Here is a 21,565-nt window from a genome sequence, read left to right on the forward strand (position 1 = left end):
TAACCCGGTTAACAAATGTCACTTTAACATAATCAAAAATTATTTCTCCTGAACTAAAGCTATGTAAGACTATGCTGCCGCTCTTGATTTCCGGCTAAGGAAAACTTGCTTACTTACTTTCTTGCTGTTAGACCCATTGTCGAAAGTGGAGAAGTCAGTGCTTACAGATTCCATCTGTCAGTACGATAGCAACCATGACAATTACAGCATGAATCTGTAATGCACGCAAATCAGGATGAGGATTTCGAAATTATTTTGTGTTTCTGAAGGTAATGAAAAGTTTTTGATTGCAATAAGGACTTTCAGTAACACCTTACAGTTGTTCACAGCCTGGTTTCAGCTGAAGATTCCGAATTTCGCGCCTGCAAAAATCTGGTTGCGATAATACGCAAGTATCGACAATTTTATGTTTATTAAATGAATTGTCCACTTATACTTTGTGTTTTTTTTACTTTCTGAACATACATTTTTTTCCTCAGTGTCACTAACAAAAATAGTGAGATGGTGTACGAGTTGCATTAGAAATTGATTCACTCTATGAATACAAAGTTTTATTTTATGATGTAGCTGTAGTGTGTGTGTGTGTGTATATATATATATGTATGTATATAAAATTGAATACTGAGAGATGCATGCATACATCAGGACCATACAGGTCAAAATGTAGAACATTTCAAGTTATGAAACTATCCCATGGCTTCATTAAAGATCTTGAAAGTACCTGCTCCCATGATGCAATATTTTGCAACTCAGAGAAATTATAGATGGGATGAGGAAAAACCTCATTAATGGCCAATTTTTATGCCACTGACCCACAGTTACTATCACAATGCAACATCATTGCTGATCTGCACAATGCAGTAGATAACTGCTGCGGACACATCATGTTAGCATAAGCATCCCCCAGTCACTCTCTCTCTCTCTCACACACACACACACACACACACACACACACACACAAACACATAACAACGCAGTTCCTGTACCTGTCACTTATTTGTCTGCCCTTCCCCTGTATCTGTTTTCAAGGTCCTAGGCTGTCACAGAAAGATGCATTCTCATGTTGCAAGTTATATCCATGAAGTCTAGTGATTTCCCCCCAATCCCTGTACTGTTTTTAAAGCCATTATGACACAATTGCAGTGTCCATGGTGGCTAATGCTTCCACCTCCCACCTCAATCCCCACACTAATTTAAATGCCAGTAAATGAACACATCCTATTAGCTGTGTTCAGAACTTCAGTGTTGTAGAGCTGGCTATGTTGATCTACATATCCAAGTGATTTAATGAATCTCTCAGTATTTAGATGCCATCCTGGTGGTGGTTCCAGGAGGGAGAACACATGGTTAAATAGCATAAACCTCACCCACAGATCACCTCATTAGCATGAAGCACAATTGCAGAGCCAGTCCTAAGTGGTGCTGAGCACCATGCCACATCTTTTTAGGGCTGTCTGAGTTCAGAAAGGTTACTGAGCTATGTAAACTTTATGAACTCCCCCAAGTGTATTCCAGTTATTTGCAGGCCTAATAACTTAAGAGAGTTGTCAATAGTTTTTGTATGAAATCTTAGGGATTCATGTCATGCCCAAGGAAAATGAAACCACCTACTATGATTAAATAAAATCTACTACCAAAAAAAAAAAAACTGGAAATCAAGCATCACAGACATCAACATCATCATCATTGTGATACCCCTGCACTGGCCCAATAATCAAGGAGCCTCAGTCCTCACCACTAACACCAGTGAGGGGCATGCACATTGGGAGGATGACAAGTACACACACAGTAAAGTACAATTTCCCTTAAGAGCACACAGAGATCACAGTCAGTCTGGGTGTGGTTTCTCCCTCTTTCTCCATATCCCCAATATGACTCCCGACTGGCACAGCTATAAGGTTGAGATGTCAGCTGAGTGGCCAAGCCAAAACCTCCAGCTCCCTCTCTGTCTAACCAGTGCTTCATGTCCCTGCCCAAGTAGCTGACACACACAAACTTCGAGATTTGATTGTTCACAAACACACACCTGGGAAAGGCTGGCACAGGTTTACTAGCTATGCCCCCTTCTGCCAGACTATAAGGTAGTACCAGCTGCCGCCAGCCACTACTTATCAACTACTTTTAAGGCCCTTACCAAAGGGTGCCAAATCTTACTCTGTAATGTTACAATTAATCCAAACGGTAGTCTAAACAAGAGCAAGGCTATTTAGGGGTGGCCTGTCCAGTGTCACCAAGTACATATGCAAGTACTTTAAGAGTTTAAATATTTCTAAACAAACCAGCCAAAATTAAAAGGTTTAAATATATTTAATAATAAAAGAACAAGACAATACTCAAACAACACAGTAACTACAGAGTTCAGAATCACAGGAAATATTTTAAAACAACATTGCAGGACATTCTCAAAAAATACAGAAAACATTTAAACTATTTTTTACTATATTCCTATCTATACCTAAACTGTACCCTAGACTTACTTACAGACAGCACGCAGGCAGAAGTGCTGAATGGATGTTTCTAATTCCAAGACAAGATACAAAATGTCCCCTCTTCCTCTCTGAGAGAGTTCTTAAATTAATATCACATATTACTGCTGGATTAGCCTGGATTGCATCACTTTTTGTCACCTGCCTTCAGTTCCCAGGCTAACCAGTTACTAACATGTCTGTGTTACAAATACTTATCTTTCAGATGTGCAGCTACTATGAAGTCACAGAGCAATAAAAACACTTTAGATTTTAAACCTAGTAATTATTTCTGTTTCAAGACAACAGAAATAAACTTCTAGCTCTAAACATCCTGTCTTCTTCACTGAAACTAAGAGATAAACACACAATCATAAAACACTTTGATTCCAACTTATTTTCTTAGAGTTTTACAAGTTAGCTGTGTATGTTCCAACTGTTACTATTAAAACATACATTTTCACAGGTGTATAGTTTATATACATTTCTGCTCTTTTCCAGTAGGGTACACTGTGGACACATTCTTGAAGCTCAGTATATAACATACAGTTATCTTACATTTGTAGGACAAGCATATAAATCATATTGCTGTCCACAAATGACATATGATTATTTACAAAATTCCAGATAGCTGGGCTGGCAGTGTCATATTTCTATATAAATCATACTAATATTTTCAAGTGACATATAATTATTTACAAAATTTCAGATAGCTGGACTGGAAGTATTTTCCTGGTGTCACAATCATCATCAATCCCCTTTTTCCCATTTTCTACTTGGAGTTGGGGTGTCATGTCAACTGTCACCATGTCTCTTTGTTCAATGCCATTCCCCTGTCTTCTTTGACACTCATGCCAGACTGTCACATGTCATCTTTCACACAATCCATTCACCTCTTTGCTGGACTTACTTGTTTTATCTGGCCTTCCTCCTGCCTGTTTCAAATCATCTTCACCAGATTGTCTTCTTTTTTTTCTGCACATGTGCCCAAACCACTTTAATCTCTTTTCTCTGACCTTTTCTGCAGTTACAGCTACTTTGGCTTCTGCTCTTATGTTCTCATTTTTTTGTCTGTCCCACAATGTGCTCCATACCACCCATCTCAGGCACTACATCTCCATCACCTCTAGCTTCCCAAACTGCTCTATTTTTACTGCCCAGGTTTCCGTACTATACAATAGTACTGGTCGCATTGCTGTTTTGCACACCTTACTTTTTCAGCTTCTCTGGCATTCTTCTGTCATATACTGCATCTGATACTCTGTGCCAGTTGTCTGCAGCTCCTCTGTTTCTACCTTTGACCTTCTCATCCAGATTTCCCTTCTCCTCAACCATCCCTCCCAGGTACCTGAAGGTGTTAGAATGGAAAATAGTGGAAGAGTTTATCTCCATTCTCAGCTTCTTCTGAACTCCATTTGCTGCAATTACAATGGTTTTATCTCTCAGTTTCATCCCATGTGCCTTGTGTTTTGCATTCTATTCCCCTGTCCTTTGCTGAATTTCTTGCTCAGACTCTGCCTGTAATGCCAATATTCTGCATACAGTAGCTTTGATGATATGTCCCCTCTGACTCATTTGCTAATGTAGTCTGTCAGCATTATGAACAGCAGTGGGTTCAGAGCTGAACCCTGATGCATGCACATACACTCCCATTGGGAACCCCTTTGTGAGACTGAAGTCTGTTCATACTTAAGTCACTGGGTCCTTGTACATAGCTTTCACTAACTCTGCCAATCTTGCTGGGACTGTGAACCACCACGGGACTGCCCAAATCAGCTGTCGTGGGACCTTGTGATATGTTTTCTCCAAGTTTGAAATGCTCAGTTGGACCCTTTCCTCATCTCTAGCTTCTTCTCAACTATCTGTCTCACTGCAAACATCGGGTCAGTTGTGCTGCATCCTGGTCTGAATATGAACTGCTCATCTCCCATCTTACTTTCTACTGTTCTGTGTATTCATTTATCAATCACCCTCTCCCGAACGTTCATGCAGTGTGACAGGAGTTTGATACCTCTGTACTGCTCACAGTTGTGAATGTGCCCTTTGTTCTTGAACACTAGTATGCTTATTCTCCAGTTATCTGGGATACACCTTTATTCTCTCCACACTGCTGTGAGCACCCTCAGGAGACATTTCTCCCCTATGTCACCCAGCATCTTTATCATATCTGCTGTGACCCCATCTGAGCCTGCTGCTTTCCCTGACTTCATCTTCCTTAGTGCTCTTCTTACTTCTTCTAGGGTGGGCTACTCCTCTTCTCTCATTGTAGGCTGTGTCTGGGGCAGTACAACTGCTGTGGGATTTTCTTCATTCAGAAGCTGCTGGAAGTACTCCTTCCATCTGTGTTTGATGTTCTGTGGACTGGTGAGCAGGTTGTTGCTGGCATCCTTTATGAAGGGTGTCTGACTAGCTTTATTATCTTTCTGTCTTTGCCTTCCTTCATTATATCTTCTGACTTACTTTCCAGAAGCGGGTAGAATGCCTGTGATGCCTTATTCTTTGCTACTGCAACTGCTCTCTTAGCCTCTTTGTTAGCCAACCAGTATTCCTTGTTAGCCTGGACCATCTTTTCTATCTCTCACTTTTCCTGCACTCTTTCTTTCTTTTGATGACTTCCTGGACTTCTGTATTCTACCACCAGCTTTCCTTATGTAGTTTATTTCTCTACCTGCATCAGCCACATATCTTTTCTGTAGTCCTCACACATGCTGTTTTGAGGCACTGCCATTCTTCTTCAACTCCAACTATTTCCTCTTCTTCTTGGGTTGCTAGAGCCCTGAGTAATTCCTAGAACTGTTGCACTTTCTCTCATCAACTTTCTGGTCTTCAGCCTGGTCTCTGTTGACCTTAGAGCCTTCTCTGACTACTGCTTGCAGCTGATTTTGGCAACCATTGGTTTATGCTGTGGGCTGACTGTTTCACTGGGGATGACTTTGCAATTGTTGATTCTACCCCAGTGCCCTTTCCTTTACTAGGAGAAAGTCTACCGGAGTTCCATGTTGGCCACTCTTGTATGTGATCTTATGACTGTCTCACTTTCAGAACCATGTGTTGATGACTACCAAGCCATTTGCCAGACAGAAATCTAGAATGGTGTTGCCTGCTTTATTTATGTTGCCTCACCCATGTGGACCCAGTTGTCCTTGTATCCTGTTCTGTCTGTTCGATAAGTGCATTCAAGTTGCCTGTTAACACCAATTCCTGTTGTCCTGCTTTTTCAAGTAGGTCCTGCAACTGCTGTCTGAATGCACTCTTTTACTCAATATCACAACCCTGCTGTGGGGTATAGGCTGAGATTATGAATTATCATTAGCCTGGAGTTTTATTGCCATGAGTCTGTCACTAATTCTGATGACATCCCTTACTATCTTCTGAAGCTTCTCCCTCACCACAATTCCCACCCTATTTCTAGCCTGTCCTCCTCCTGAGTAGTAGTCTCTGGATCCCAAACCAAGTAGCTTTGTTGCACTGCCCATCCATCTTCTCTCTTGGATACGTAAGGTGTCAAGCCTCTTCCTTACCTTCATCTCATCCACTTCTAAGATGTGTCCTGTCAGAGAACCTACATTGAGTGTAGCAATTCTTAGTTTATGTTTGTCAGGTTGATTGGTTTTACTTCCAGCTTTCAGTTAACAGAGCTATCCCAGATAACCTAAGCTGGGCAAGTGGACACCGGTCAGCCAGTAGCTTATTTGACCCAGCGCTGCTGGGCTTTATGGTGGGCACACACTGGCCAGTAGGGACACATATACCCCCCTACCATTAGCATGGGTCCCTGGTATAGTTTGAAGTAGGCCAGATCCTCAACCCACTTATCCTCAGCAAATACCCATGCCCATTTGTTGACATTAGTCAACACAGTCGAATCACCTAGTGTCATATTTCACACCGTTGAGTCACTAGCCCTGATATGGCATGCAGTCTGTGATCCATGTGCTCCTAAGATGAGGATACTGCTCACTAGAGTAGATAACCAAAGTGGTTGGTTTATACAATTCTTCTCCCATAGGGCACCTTGTAGAGTCTGTGTGCTGCCCACAGCTCCATTCTTTAATGCGTTTGAGATGGAAACACTCAGCATGGTGTTTGAATATGGGAGGAACCCCACAGAGACGCACGGAGAAATTGCAAACTCCAAACAGGCATTGGCTAGAGGTCAGAATTGAACTTTGTACCTTGTGCTTGGGAGGCAAAGACTTTAACCATAATGCCAACTGATCAGCACTAACAAGCATAAAAACACAAAACATAAGTAAACCAGACTGGTCATGAAAGAAACGCAGAAAGGTCCACCATTGTCAGCCCACCACACCCAGTTTAATTATGTATATATGTGTGTGTGTGTGTGTGTGTGTGTGTGTGTGTGTGTGTGTGTGTGTATATATATATGTATATATATATATATATATATATATATATATATATATATATATATATATAGATAGATATAGACAGGCACCCACACATACACACATACTTATGTGCAAAATTGGAGAAAGTGAGTTAAAGATGAGATAGATAGATAGATAGATAGATAGATAGATAGATAGATAGATAGATAGATAGATAGATAGATAAATACAGATATACTTAAACTCCATGATCACATATGGGGCAGTCAATAAGTCCAGAAAATGTCCCCTTCTGTTACAGTACAGCAAATTTTTCACTTTTTTTGCACTTCAGTACAAAACTGGTTTGCAACATAGGTCTTTTAATCACTACACTTTGTCTAGATATATTTGTTAAACATGGCTTCAACAAAAGTACATGGAGGAGGTTCATTCAACCACAAGGAGAGAATGCCAAGAGGAAAATCACAAAAATGTATGAATAAATAAATACAGCCACTTGAAATGCATTTCTTTCCATTTGGATTGCTAAAAAGATTTGTGCTTTGCTTTGGATTTTCTTCTCATTCACTTAGTCCCAGCCCGGACATGGAAGATGTTTCTGAGGCTGCTGATTATTGTCAGAGGTTTCACTTCCCCTGAGATAAGATGAGAATTAGAGACTGACAAAAGACTGTCCATAACTGGGATAGATGTTGGGATTGATGTCACTTCTCTGTCCATTTCATCTTCAGTCACCTTCTCCATTAGCCTTTTGTTAGGCAGGAGGAAGCTTTGGCTCATCATTTCATCATTTCATAGTTTCATAGATGATTGCTAGGCTAATGGCTTAAAAGCCCTTACAAGCCTTGCCAATGTAACCCAATTTTACCCAGTAAATGGGCTTTCTTTACATATATCCGCAGTCTCAAAGGAAGCACTCAGATCTGCTCAGAACTGATGGTCAAGGACACCACATACACAAACACCGTAGATGTAGCCAACCTGCTGGCGGACAGGTTCAGCAAAAACTTCACCCCTGTGTCCTGCATCAGTAAATCATGACATCCCAGCACCTGCCCCTCTCCCCTTATCTCTAGGGAGCAAGTCATCACTGCCCTCTCAAAGGCAAAAAATACAGCCTACATGGAACCTGATAACATCCCAGGCTGCATCTTGTATGAACTCAGGCAGGAACTTGCAGCACTAGTAGGCACCTTATTCAACCAAAGCCTGAGTACTGGCTTTGTCCCAGCCAAGTGGAGAACAGCCACTGCTATCCCTTTGCACAAAGGTGGAGTGTTCACCGATCTGGGAAGTTATAGACCCATCAGCCTAACTAGCCTGATCAGCAAGGCCATGGAATGGATTATCATGGGCCTCAGTAGCAAGGACACTGGCAACCTCCAAATACTTGATCCCACACAGTTTGGTTTTGTCAAAAGGAGGTTATGCCTGTTAAATTTGGTTGACTTCTTTGAGACAGTCACCAAAGCCATGGATGAGGGGCAGATGGTGCACACTGCCTACCTTGACCTGGCCAAAGCCTTTGATACTATTCCCCACTTGGGTGTAATAGATAAACTTTCTCAACTAGGCATAAATTCATATGTTACCAGATGTGAAGCCAACTGTCTCACTGATAGAACCCACCTAGTCAAAATAGGGGAAGCCACCTCAACAGTAGACCCATAATGAGCGGCGTACCCCATGGATTGGTCTTGGGGCTTTTGTTGTATGGGATATACTTTTCTGAGGTGCAGGCCAAAACCAGTGGGTTATGGCTGATCAAGTTTGCAGATGACTGCAAGCTGGACACTGTCATCAATTCCCCTGGTGATGTATGGACATCCTCCAAGAGGGTCTCACTCAAAAAAATGATTGGTGCCAGAAACATGGCCTCAAACTTAATGTCAAAGAATGCATTATCATCTCCTTTGCGGAGAGAGAAGTCCCCATAAATTATCACATTAATAACAAGGCCCTAAGTATGCAATCAGTCATGAGGGACTTGGGCACCCAGGTTGATAGCAACCTGACTTTTGACCACCATATTGCATCTATTGTACGGAAGGCTTTCTACACAGCCCACCTCATTAGGAAGGGTATCTCATCTAGGGACAAAGAGGTCTTAACATCTCCATATTCTTCTCTTTTAAGACCCCTTATTGAGTACAATGCCCCTTTCGGCATGTACTTCACAAAGCACATGCAGCAGCTGGAGAGACCACAAAGGTGCCAGGAGAATCCAGGGCCTCAAATATCCACCCTACATAGACAGGCTAAAAGCCCTGTCTGTCTACTGAGTCTCATACAGACTCCTCAGAGGTGACTTCTGTCTGGCATACAAAGCAGTCTCAGACCATGCCTTGATGGGACTGCTGCATATCTGCAAATCTAGCTCCACTCAAGTAACCCACACACGTGACCTCAAATTGATCTGTGACATCAATAGGACTTGTTGGTGGGACAGATTTGTGTCCCAGGGACTCCCCCTTCTGTGGAATAGACTCAGTCTCCATATCAAGCAGAGTACCTCATTATCCCTTTTTAAGCGTAACCTGGATAACTGGATGGGAACAGAAAATACACCCTTGAGATTCCACCTGTGTCCCTGCTGGACAGGGGCATCAGGTGGGGAGTTGTCGGAACATGGGCTAAATTCTAGGCTAGGCTTGTAAGGACCTGAGGGCCAATAATCTGGTAAATTCCTATGATCCTATGAAATGGCCCCTAGGGGCAAGAGGATGGCTTGGGTTTGTGCCTCTGCCTTGAGTATCTTACAGATTGCCCCTGTCCATAAAGGACAAAGGCACTACCTCAGGTGTGACTTTGTGATTCCCCAGTCATTGATCCAAAATGCTTTTGAAGAGGACCTGGGATGGGCTCTACTTAATGCAAATAGGAAACCTGTTCCAATGAAGGGGCAATCTCCCAGACACGCATATATCTCTCCAACATGTTTTGTTTGAGTCATTGACTAAGTTTATATCCCTAGATCAGGTGACACTCATGCTGTTTGACTTGCAGATGTGTAGCAGCTCCATCACGGATGGATCCGTGAGTTCCTTGTAGGTCAGGCATAGGTCACCTCTTAATAGTTGGTAGGAGGCAGAGTAAAGGGAAAGGGCTTTTAGTCTATCTACATAGGATATGTTGTTTACACCCTGTTTTTAATTTGTGATGAACCTCTGAGGTCAGTGCAGGTGCTGAATATGCTTAGTCAAGTACATGCCAAATGGTGCATTGCACTTGATTATTGGTCTAATGAGGACTGAGTACAGTGGGACTATAATTTCCTCTGATCTGATGCCATACCTTTACTTATAAGTTGTGCCACATAAAAGGACTTCCTCCCTACTGTGCGCACATGGGTCAAAGTTCAGACTACTACCTATGTGTGTACCTAGATTTCTGACCTCTGAGTCTACTGTTAGGGATGTGCTATTGATGTTGTAATTTGCAGGAGTATTTGAGTGAGATCTGCAGAGCATGAGCCTGTAAGCCATGCAGTGGCATAGTACATATGCATGAGCTAAGGCACTCGGCATGCAAAGGCACACATCCTTTGGCAGACAGCATGCAGCAAAACCTGGAGAACTGCCAAAAGGATGTGGGATTGTTCCTTCAAGAAAGGAGTGGGTAATCCAAGGGCCAGAAATCTAGCCCAGTCCCTACCCTTCAACTCTTGATGCTTTGAAGCATATGGACTGATAGGGCTTCCTGAGCAGGAAAGACTGGGATGGGTGGCTGTCACCTAGCTGGGGATGTCTGACCCCTACTCCATGGAAAGCATGGCTGATTGGGTCAGCTAGAGGAGCCATCAAGTGAGGTCCTACAGAGAAAAAAATGCTGTTCCCACTAAATGCTACTGTCTGGACAAAGAAACAGCCTCCATCAGTAATATGGTGCTCAGTATACCTGAGGTACAGCTTGACTTACAGATTTTAGGCTGTATTTCTAGACTTGAAGGGTGAGAATGGATTTCAACAACTACTAAAGTTAGAAAAACCTCATATCCAGTATATCCAGTATACAGCTTGTACTGGTATAGAGTTTGCTTTGTTATAGCACGGGACACTAAGGGTGACCCTCTTCAAGATGCATTTTTCTAAGATCTGAAATCTGTCAAGTGATTGCAAAAGTAATGGATTTCTTAGAAAACTTGACTGTTTTTGGCATTCTGCTATGATTTGTAAAAGTCAGTGTTATGAATTTTAAGGCTCAGAAGTTGAGGTGTGAGTGGAAGAAGCTGTACAGAGAATGATTTAAAATAGGTATTGACATTCAGGTTGGAGTGTGGGGAGTGCCTTCTGTGTGGAGTCTGCATGCCCTCCCCGCAGTTGGGTGGGCATTCGAAAGACATGTGTAAATGGGCGTGCCTTCATTGAAGGTTGAACATCGAGCTGGCACCTCGGCGTTCGTCAAAATCTACTGCCAATCATTAGTGGATCGGAGTTCCGCTGTGGCGACCCCTAACCGGGAAAAGCCGAAAGACAACAACAACACTGACATTCAGGATAGCTGAACTGTTGTTGTTTACAATTAGAATTCAACAAAAGAAGGCTAAATTAGATGTAGTTATGGTAGAGATGTAAATTGGCAGCAGATTCTGGTTGGGTCAGATTTGAATTAGCCATAAGAAGCATATGATGTATGAGGTTGCAGGAAGGTATAGGGATCAATCTGCATTTCTGACTCGGGCTGTGTAAGTCCTCATGTTTGGTGTTGAAATGTGTTTGCACGTTTGTTTGTTTGTTTATTTAGAGGGAGGAAGGGTGGGTCATAACAAGTAGAAAAGAAAACAAGAGGATAATTAAGCAAGGTACCTAACATCCAGTGAGTGTAGGGTGTATAATAAAGTTGAACTATTCATCAAAAATCCAGCAAGAAAGGGTACATCACATACATGGATCATTAAGTTGGTAAAATGTACCTCAGCGTCTCAGATTATCTAAATCTATATGGTTTCTGGGGGCCTAGTCAGTCCAGACACCTAGCTTAATTCATTGATTTCCTCTGTAGTTAGTACAGTACAGTCGTGGGCATTAAGAATGTATTGAAAGGATGGAGCAAAAACCTTGTAAAACCCAGGAAAATAGTTTCACTCTGAATGGTATGGGGAGGCCAGGATGGGGCAACTTGGGAGGCACAAGGGGTAGTGCGGTGAGGGGAACCAGTAAACAGTGGGAGAGACAGTCCTTTACCTAGGACTTCATTTTAACAAAGATTAACCCTGATGTTAGTATTTATGTTCTTACCATAACACCTAATAAGCTTTCATTCTTAGTGTAAAATTCCTCCACAGAGAATAGTTTCACAGTTACCATGTATAGCCAGTTTTACAGGTTGCAAAACATCATTTATTGCTTGCAATAGGAAAATGACAGTTACTTTATTCTTGAGGTAGTCTGAAGAAACCACAGTGATGCAAGTACCACATCAAAATAACAACTACTGAGAAATTTATTTATTATTTATTTATTTACATTTGTTTACAGATGAAGAACATAGTACATCAGTAGACAACTAGAATCTTTATCTGTGAAGTACATAACAGACATTAGCAAATGTTACAGTTAGAAGTTCCTGCTGATAAGTACTAGGCTTATGAGCATCTGAGCTTGCTATAATCAAGGTAATATATTTGCAAACAGTAGCCTGAGTAAATGCAGTCTGATAACTTGAGTAATTTGGTCAATTTTTGCACAGAATGTTAAGACTGTACCTTATAAACTAGAGCTCTATCACTGTATGTTTTTTGCCTAAGCATATCATCATCATTATGTGACATCACTTTCAGTAACAGAATTGCAACATGACCTTGCTTTAGCCCTGCAATGGCCCCAGCAAATTCCTGAACTGTAAATTACAGAGTAGGTTTTAAAAAGTTGTCAAATTTATAAAGAACATCTATTGATGTTCTAGTATTGCTGTGGAATGAAACCACTATTTTTATTAAATATTGTGACATAACCTGGTGACCACCTGGAGACCACTATTTTATTTTCATTAGAATTTGTGTGGTATGGTTGGAATTTGGATTTGTGGCATCCACAGTGGTGCAGGCTTACTGTATTTCTTGTTCTAAATCAGTGGGGTCTAGTGCTGGAATTTCAGCATTTATGTTGCATTATTTACATAGTTAGGGTGCATGTTATATGTAAAACAAAAGATTTCTATTCTGGGAAGGGACAGTAACTCTGGAGATTGATGAGTCTGCTCTATTAGGCTACACCCCTGACTGATGTTATAACAAATGCAAACCTGTGCTAACCGTATTTCATCTTGCATTCCTTTTGTACTTAATTAAAAAATATTTTCCATTAGAATGTTTTGAGTAGGTCTGTATACACTACAGCTTTACCACACCTAATTGTTGCACTAACGTTTATGTATTTAATCACTTGATAATTGGTTAGGCAGACATATCTTGTAGGGCCTTTTTTGGCCACCACATAGGCTACTTGGCCAAGGACAAAGACAAAACATATAAGCCTAGAGAACTGAGAGTTGCCAGTCAAATGGAAGGTCTCTAAGGCAAGGAAGAAAACCCAGGGTACTCAGAAACCCATGTGGACAGGAAGGCAGAAATGTCACAAAATTAGTAGGTGTTCAAGAACCAATCACTAGACTATGGAGTTCTGAGGCACACGCTAACCACTGTGGCATTGTGTAAAGGGTGGTCACTTAATATGTGATTCAAATGTGGTGAGCATGGCTCTGAGCACCAAGCATTGAACATAGATTTGAGAGGGCGGGGATGGTGTGACCATGGACAAGAAACACTGACCATGAAGGAGGGAGGTAAATCTAGACTACAAGAGCTGAATACATATTCCATTTAGATGGTTGGCAGGAGGTTCATGTTATGCATTCTGTGAAAAATCATATTAAAATATCATTTTGCAATTGCTGCGCAAAGTACATTTTCCTTCCTGAAGTAACCTTTTGGGACAGAAGTGTGTAAGCTCAGTGTTATTATTCATGACGTAAAGTCTCATAGATTACATTTTGTAAATGCAGTATAGCATGCAATTTTTCAATAATGACACTAGGAAATGATTATTTAAATGCACATGCCTACTTTTAGTAATATTTGGAAACAAAACTTTCAGAATTCTCATCTCATGGATTTGCAGATGAAGTCTGAAGTGTGATTGTATGGTTTTGCCTTAAAATGGAATTTTTTAATGGCTGTGTGAACTGGCAGTTTCTGACAAAACCCATGACATGAGGGCCTATAGATGCTACCTTGGAAATTTGGGCTAAAAATGTTTGAAAATCTTGACAGTGTGGTCATTTGTTCAAAGTTCCAGTAGAAAAGTAATGGAGAAAAAAAAATATGTTTTCATCAGTAAGTAGTTTGAGGAGTGAAAACAGTCTTCATTTCAGGGCAGAAGAAATGTAGGGCCATGGTACTATGTCTGCAGTAGAATAGGTGGGGGATATATTGGGAAGGACAGTTGACTGTTTTCTTTCAGTGGTTTGACATTCAACTCAATCAACACTTCTGTAAAGATTAAAGTAAGAACTCCCTATCCCATCCAAAACAAGTTAGCTTAGGAGTCTCCCAAGATTCCATCCCTGGTCCCTTGCTGTGTACTACTTTTTAACATTTTCACAGTTACATTCCTTAACACTGTAGCACTATTTTATGCTTATGATATGAGCAACTTTACTTTGTATTCAACCACCTATTCCTACTTTTGCACCACACTCGATTATTGTTGCTCAGTTCCTTAGTTTTAATGTTAAATGTCAAAAAAACTGAAGCCATGCTGCTTGGTACAGCTAAATATCTATCCTAAGCCCCGAGAAATGGCCTATTCCTCTCCATCAGGGAGTCTGTTACATAATATGCACTTTAAATATTTGCGTTTCCATCTCAGTGTATAACATATCTTTTTTTCTTATTTCTCTGTTACGTTACTGTTTAGACCAAAGAGCTTCCCACTTACTGGCCATAAAATCTCCCACCTTATAACACCTAAGGTAAGAAATGCATGCAAAAAGGTGTGCTTCTACGAACGCTTGACTATATCCTCCCATGTTACTGCAGTGTTCTTTATCAAGTACAACAGACTGCAAGTACTGCTAGAAATCTGCAGATTTCTGAATAATTTACCCCGCGGGATTCAAATATCAGTATACCTCCCTCACTTAATAATGGCTGCTGAAGATCATGAAATAGCAGCAGCTCAAGATCGTGAAATAGCGTCAGCTCAATGTCTTGAACTATGCATACTCCAGTTTACAAAATCTGTAAAAAATGTGAAACGCTGACAAATGTAGGTTCTGTGAACTACAAATAGTAGTGTTTATTAGTTCCATATTATCAGTCCTACTATAGAAAGTTGTTATGTTTGGTATACCGCTCAGATAGAAACATATAAAATAGCACTAGTTTTAATTTGTTGAAGCCTGCTTTTCTTTGGAATGATGTCCATTTCCCAGTTCAAAACTCTCTTTCAGAATTTGTTTCGAAGGAGTAGCTTGATTCTGAAGTCAGGGCATTTTCTTTGTGTTAGAGAATTCTTTATTTATTTATCTACTTTTGTGTGTGTGTGTGTGTGTGTGTGTGTTTGTGTGTGTGTATAAGCGTGCATGTGTGTATGTGTGTGTGTGTTTGTCCATGCACATTCAACAGTACTCTGTTTTTCAACAATGTTCATTGTGTCCCAGTTTCCTTATTAAGTACCAGTATATAATCATTTTGTTTTATCACTGCAGGAATATCATATGTGAGACATTTTTGCATTTCATGAGATCATTTTTAGTGCCAGCGGCTCTGAAGATAGCACAATCCCTTTGGATGCCAGCACAGTCAGAAAGCTGTAGGTTATATGCCGTACCAAGTGTATAGATTTGTGTTGCAGTACTGACACTTTAGTGTAGCGGGGGGCGGCATTCCTGTAGTGCCATCTTTAGATGAGACATTGTACCAGAGTTTTATTAGGTTGGTGATAGCTCAGGTATGTGTTAGGTACACCTTGGCATTTACCAAAAAAAAGAATAGCAAAATCTTTATTAAATAACTCAATATTTTAGAAAATCCAAAGACAATCTTCATAAACAACCAAAATATAATCAGTTCCCTTACATCACAAATCCATGTAATGGTACCCTCAGTTAATTTAATACAAGCATTCATGCCAAGTTCTGTTGTTGCCATCTCCTAGACCTCTTTTATCCTTTCATATGTCAGAAGGATGTGTTCCTATGACTTTTATCCCTCCTTTTCATGAGTCATCTAAATGTAAGTGGTAATTATATTATTTGTACTTCATATATGACTTCATATCAAAGGTTTTCAGTTTGTCAGCCTCATATCCCGCACTTCACTTTTTTAAAAGGAAAGTATTATTATCTTTATAGCTTGTGTTATTCCCTCCTGTAAAAGTTTACACCAGAGAAGTGTGAAGCCCTTGCTAGCAGCTTGTGTTATCTTCCTCTGTCATATTAATATCTATCTTGCTAATGTTTCTCATTTTCCTGATAATCCTTGCTATTATTTCATCTGCAAAAGTTGCTTCCCAGATTTTTGAGTCCCCCTTTAAAATCATAAAGTTGTTGTATCTTTCGGCTTTTCCCGGTTAGGGGTCACCACAGTGGAACTCTGGTCCGTTAATGATTGGCAGTAGATTTTTACGTACCGAGTTGCCAGCCCTGACACACAACCTTCAACGAAGGTACGCCCATTCACGCATGTCTCCACACAGAAGAGAATCGAACAGGACAATGTCTTACTATGAGATGACAACGCTACCACAGCACCACCACCGTGGCTGATTACCATATCCATTCCAACTTCTTTGTTTCTACTGTACAGTCCTTACCTTTTCTGTTGGGTTTAGCCTTTATCCCCAGTTCACATAATGAAATTCACATACATTCACTCTCATATTTTCTTGGAGTTAAATGTACTTCAGCTTGGTCTAAGACATTCATTAAATTAACTTTTGTACCATAAGATGCAGAGATTTGACTGCTGCATGAACAGTGTCACCATATTCACTACCTTTTTACTCAGGCTTTATCTGGCTTATTCTCCTTTTACAACATCAGTATGCTTCATAAGAAAACATATTTTAACATTTAAAATCTAATAATCAACATTAGCCAACACTGTACTGTTCCTTGACAGTGCTAATAATGCCTTGTTTTATAACGTGTCTTATATTGAGAGTAACACAAATCAAAAAGCAAGGCTTAAATGACACCCCTATGTAATACCACTCCATCAGTCTAGTTGCAATTTTTCTGCTGTTCCTTGAATTTTCCAAACATAATTAATACTTTGCTTCTTAAAATCTTAAAATGACATTAGAACATAATATAAAATAGGGTTTTAAAGAATGGCCATCTATAATGTCTTTCTTCATCCTGATTCCCAACATAAGACAAAAAAAAAACTCACCAAAGGAAAACAAATGTCTTTTATTAGTTTAGTTACCATGGTCAAACTCGTATACTTCAATTGCATGCATTTTTGTGCCATTTCCAGTCATGCATTTAGCAATATTCCCCTGGACTTTAAATACAGGCAGCCGGGCAGCCATCTCCATCAGTAACAACAAAGTCTGCCCAATTCCTTTCAGTTTATATAGTCCAAATAATTATGTATCCATTTACCATTTTCCTTTCAGTTTACTTCTTAAGCGTAACATTTTCATTGCTAGTTTATCGTCAAAATTAGTCATGAGGCAAGTGACTGCAGTTTCTGAAGTCTCCCCTTTGCTTTCTTATCCCCACATGCATCTTACTACATCACCCCAACTCATTATTTTTATTTATTCTTTGTTGACCGGGTGAGTCCCACTAGGCTAGTAACCTCTTTTCAGGGGACACCTTTTACTAGGGGAAATTTAGTCAGGGCATCTGTGGCTTTCCCCTACTCTTTTCAATAGGTACCCTAGGATCTTTTATATCCACCTGAGCAACTCAGGCAGATGGGGCTTAAGTTTAAAGTCTCATCTGAAGAACAACATACTCAGGAGTGCAAGACCCCCCTTATGCAGCACTGCAGTGTCAGCAATCCATCTACTTTGTGTGGGAATAGAACCCACAGCCTTCTGTACCAAAGGTGTGTGTGCTACTTGATGCCCCACTGTTTTATTCCTTCTAGATATTGTTCATTCAATATCTTAAGAAAAATGTACTATGCTTGTATCTTTGTAAAATTTATAGCTTAATCCATGTAAAAGCAAAGGATCTTCATTTGTACCTTTTTATGCAACAGTGAAACACAAAGAACATCTGTATAGAAAGGTGATTTCAGCAATGAGGACAGTTTGGTCATAGTACTAAAAATTGTGTTATAGACTGTTCTAAATTTGGAGAATAAAAACATGCATGTTTAGAAGTATTACTTTGAAAGCTGATGCTAATTGTTTGACCCAGCCCCCTCCTACGTAAACAGATATCCCCTGTCTCCTTTGCCTGTACAGCCAGAATCTTCCATGCTAGTCAAAGATCTTTTTTGGGATATTGTTTCCAAAAAGTATAATTAGTGAGGAAGAAGAAGATGAGGAAGTAAGATGGGGAAAGATTATGATGCTGATAGTACTGATCCAGAAAACATTTCTGCTAAAGAAGAGGAGGAATGGAAATATTCTATCAGGAGAGGTAAAAAAAACGGAAAGAAAAATTCAAAACGGTAAATGGTGAACTGAAAAATCTTCTTTCTTAATGTCAACAGCACTCTCTAAGATGAGAGATAGTTGTCTATTTTACATTGGGGTACCACACTACGCAGCAATATCGTATGTTTATTGGGTGGTCAGCAGTTAAATTCATTACAAAGATATAATTGAGCATATTCGGGAAGGGATATAGTTTGGAGCATGTGACAAGACAAATGTTCTGACATTGCAGTTTTACTTGGGTCTTCAGGCATACACATTTTAGACTCGGAGGTAATACACCCTGGTAGAAATATGCTGTTGAATTGTAAAGTTATAACTAAAATAACAAAATTAATAATGATTTATGCTAGTACAGATGCTAAGGATGGAGCAGATCATTTTACAAAAGTATCTTTTTATTTAAATGTCAGTTTGCCTGTTGTGGTTGTGGGGACCTTAATTGTGACCTACAGAAACATCACTGTAAGGTCAGTCAGGCTGTTAGTGTGTTACAGTCGTATTAGGTAGACTTTAATTTAGTACTTGTTAATTCTCAGCATCCTACGTATTGGTGGGCAACACATGCCACTGAAATGGACTACTTTTTATACTTGGTTCACTGTTGCATGAGATGGACAGAAGTAGTAGATACTGGATTTTCTGATCACAGGGTGATTTGAGCAATCTTTAGTAACAATGATGCTGGTATTAGGTAGTGGAAAGGGATAAAAAAATTGACAGGATTGTGCAGCTCCTTAGAAGTCATTTTACAGAAAAGGTATTGCTCATTTTCCATGTCTTACTATGAGAGAATGTTATTCTTCCTGGATTGATTGGTGGGTAATATGCAAGCAGAAATATGAATAATTATTTCTTTTAATTGTGCACAAGTGGATTCACAGTAAAAAAAAAAAAAAAAACTTATTTATAGAAAGTTGCATAAGGATTAGGATACTGTCATAGGGTCTAATAATGTTTCTCGTCATTCTTTTTAGCATTTTCTTTTTGAATTAAATAATCAGTCGGGAATTTTCGGCCACATGTAGTATCTAAATTATACTTTATTTGCTTTTCTTTATGAGCATCCACAGTCTAGTTGCTATTGATTTATTGTTTTATTTGGACTGTAACTAGCATTTCAGAACTTCGCATAACTTCCCCAATTAGCCTAAAGTAAACAGGTGCAGAGTACTCACTAAGGAGGAAGAGGGTTGTTTCACATTTGGTACAGTTACAGCTGGTACTAAGCACCCTGGAGATCTTGAGGGTCTCTGCAGCTGAAACACTACAAACTCTGGGACATCTGCAAGGAGCAGATGTTTATTAGATATTTGTGCAACAATGTTTGCATGCACAATTACATAACTGCACATCAGTTGTGTTTAACACATAAATATAACCAATTGTATTATGTCCAATCTGATAAACCATGTTTTCCAGTTATATTCTAATCTTCTTTATTTGTATGTTTGGTAATCTGCACTTGCCTAGTGTTGCGAAGGACTGTAGGGAAAAGCATGTTACCTGCATTTGTGGCACAGATTCCTTCAAGGTGTCTAGTCCCATTGATATTCCTTTATTCTGTTTTGTAACCTGACCAACACGTTCCGTAGTCTGTATTCTAACTTAAAGTTTTAGCAGTTCTGTACTCTGCTTGGGTGGGTTAATACATGTGCTGTTTGGCCCTTTTTGCACAGCACTTTCTGTTTAAATGGTCACAGAGCACTGTTTTTCTAAATGTATAAGTAAATCTGATTGAACACGCAGTTTCTTTGTATTGATTTTGGCAACAGAAAGATTATTATTTATATTTCTTCCTGTTTTTCTGTGTTTGATCATTGCTAGTACACTGCATGTGCCTGTGTTTTTTATGCATCACTGGAAGTCTGAGATGGTGCTAACTCCAGTGTTACCACTATGGTGTTTTACTTAAGGGGAATTGCCTAGCCGCATGCTATCTGTTGGCTCTGTTGCTTCAGGCCTGCATTTATTTATTTTTCCTTTTATTAACAAGTTGGTTGCAGTAAGTAGAAAGCTCTATTTTACGGCATAATCTGGGACAACACAGTTATAGTTACGCTAGGTGAAAGAAATGAAAAAAAAAATCTGAGGTTACAGTCAGTAGGATTTTAAAAGATAGATGCAGTGCAGCTGAGTTCAGAGTTTGCATAATATCTAGAATATAACTGAAGAAGTGAATACACAGACGTTGCAAAAGCTGTTTATAGTTTAGTAAGTTGCTTGAACACTTGCCTGCTGATATGCTGAGGAGCATACCCCTGGATGTAAAAAACACACAGATTTTGAAGTTCTTTATATGATGTTTCATCACCATCATAATGCAGTCCACGTACTCTTTCTTTCTTTTTCACAACAAACACACAGTTGTGTCTGCTACATACATTGGTAGAATGGTATTGGTACAGAAAGAACAGACCCTTCTCAGCCAGTCTGGTCATATGCTGTCCCTGAGCAGAATAAACCACTGCATAGCAACCCAAGAGTCACTGTAATAAATGATGAAATTTATTCTTAAATTATATGTTTAATAAAAACCTACAGCTTATCTTGAAATGTGTTGGAGTGAGTGTGTCATATGGAAGAATTCATTTTTCTTAGTTGTTCAGAGATATAAACTCAGTATGTTTTGTTCTGCTGGCAAAACTGCAAACATCATCAGACAGAGCCTTATGGCTTTGCCTTTTACTGAACCTGCCTTTGGGAATCAGTACTTTCTTAGTGGCTTCAGCAACTTGAAATTTAATCAGGTGAAAGTGAAGTTATGAAAAATTGCTGGCAAAATGATTGAAAAAGAGGTATGCTAAACTTGAACAGAAAATACCTGACCTTGAATAAATGATCATCTTCTTGATGCTAAATAATAAATCCCTATGTATATATATTTTTCCAGCTATGCAGTTTCATGAGAATCTTCAGAGTGTGGGTACTAAAGAAGGTCTAAAAGGAAGGAAGTTATGCAAAGCAGTGGAGAGCTTTACGTGGAATATCACAATTTTAAAGGTAACAAACATTTCTTCTCTGGGGTTACTGTTGATGTCAGGAATGCATAACATTGCTATACTTAACAAAAGATCTCAGAACTACAGTGGCCATCTCTGGTGTGTTTACTTTTTATGTCACT

The 21,565-nt window shown here is 39.7% G+C and overlaps 1 protein-coding gene across 1 annotated transcript in view; it reads left to right on the plus strand.

Annotated features, from left to right (window-relative positions):
* PLCL2 (phospholipase C like 2) overlaps window positions 1-21,565 on the plus strand; it is a 1,801,981-nt gene that overhangs the window by 1,623,047 nt on the left and 157,369 nt on the right. The window contains exon 5 of the mRNA XM_044066972.1: window positions 21,335-21,444. Coding sequence (XP_043922907.1) covers window positions 21,335-21,444 — 110 coding nt within the window. The remainder of the gene's footprint in view (window positions 1-21,334; window positions 21,445-21,565) is intronic.

Source organism: Protopterus annectens, chromosome 3.part1 (assembly GCF_019279795.1).
Source record: "Protopterus annectens isolate FY-2018-M chromosome 3.part1, PAN1.0, whole genome shotgun sequence".
Classification (NCBI taxonomy): Eukaryota; Metazoa; Chordata; order Ceratodontiformes; family Protopteridae; genus Protopterus; species Protopterus annectens.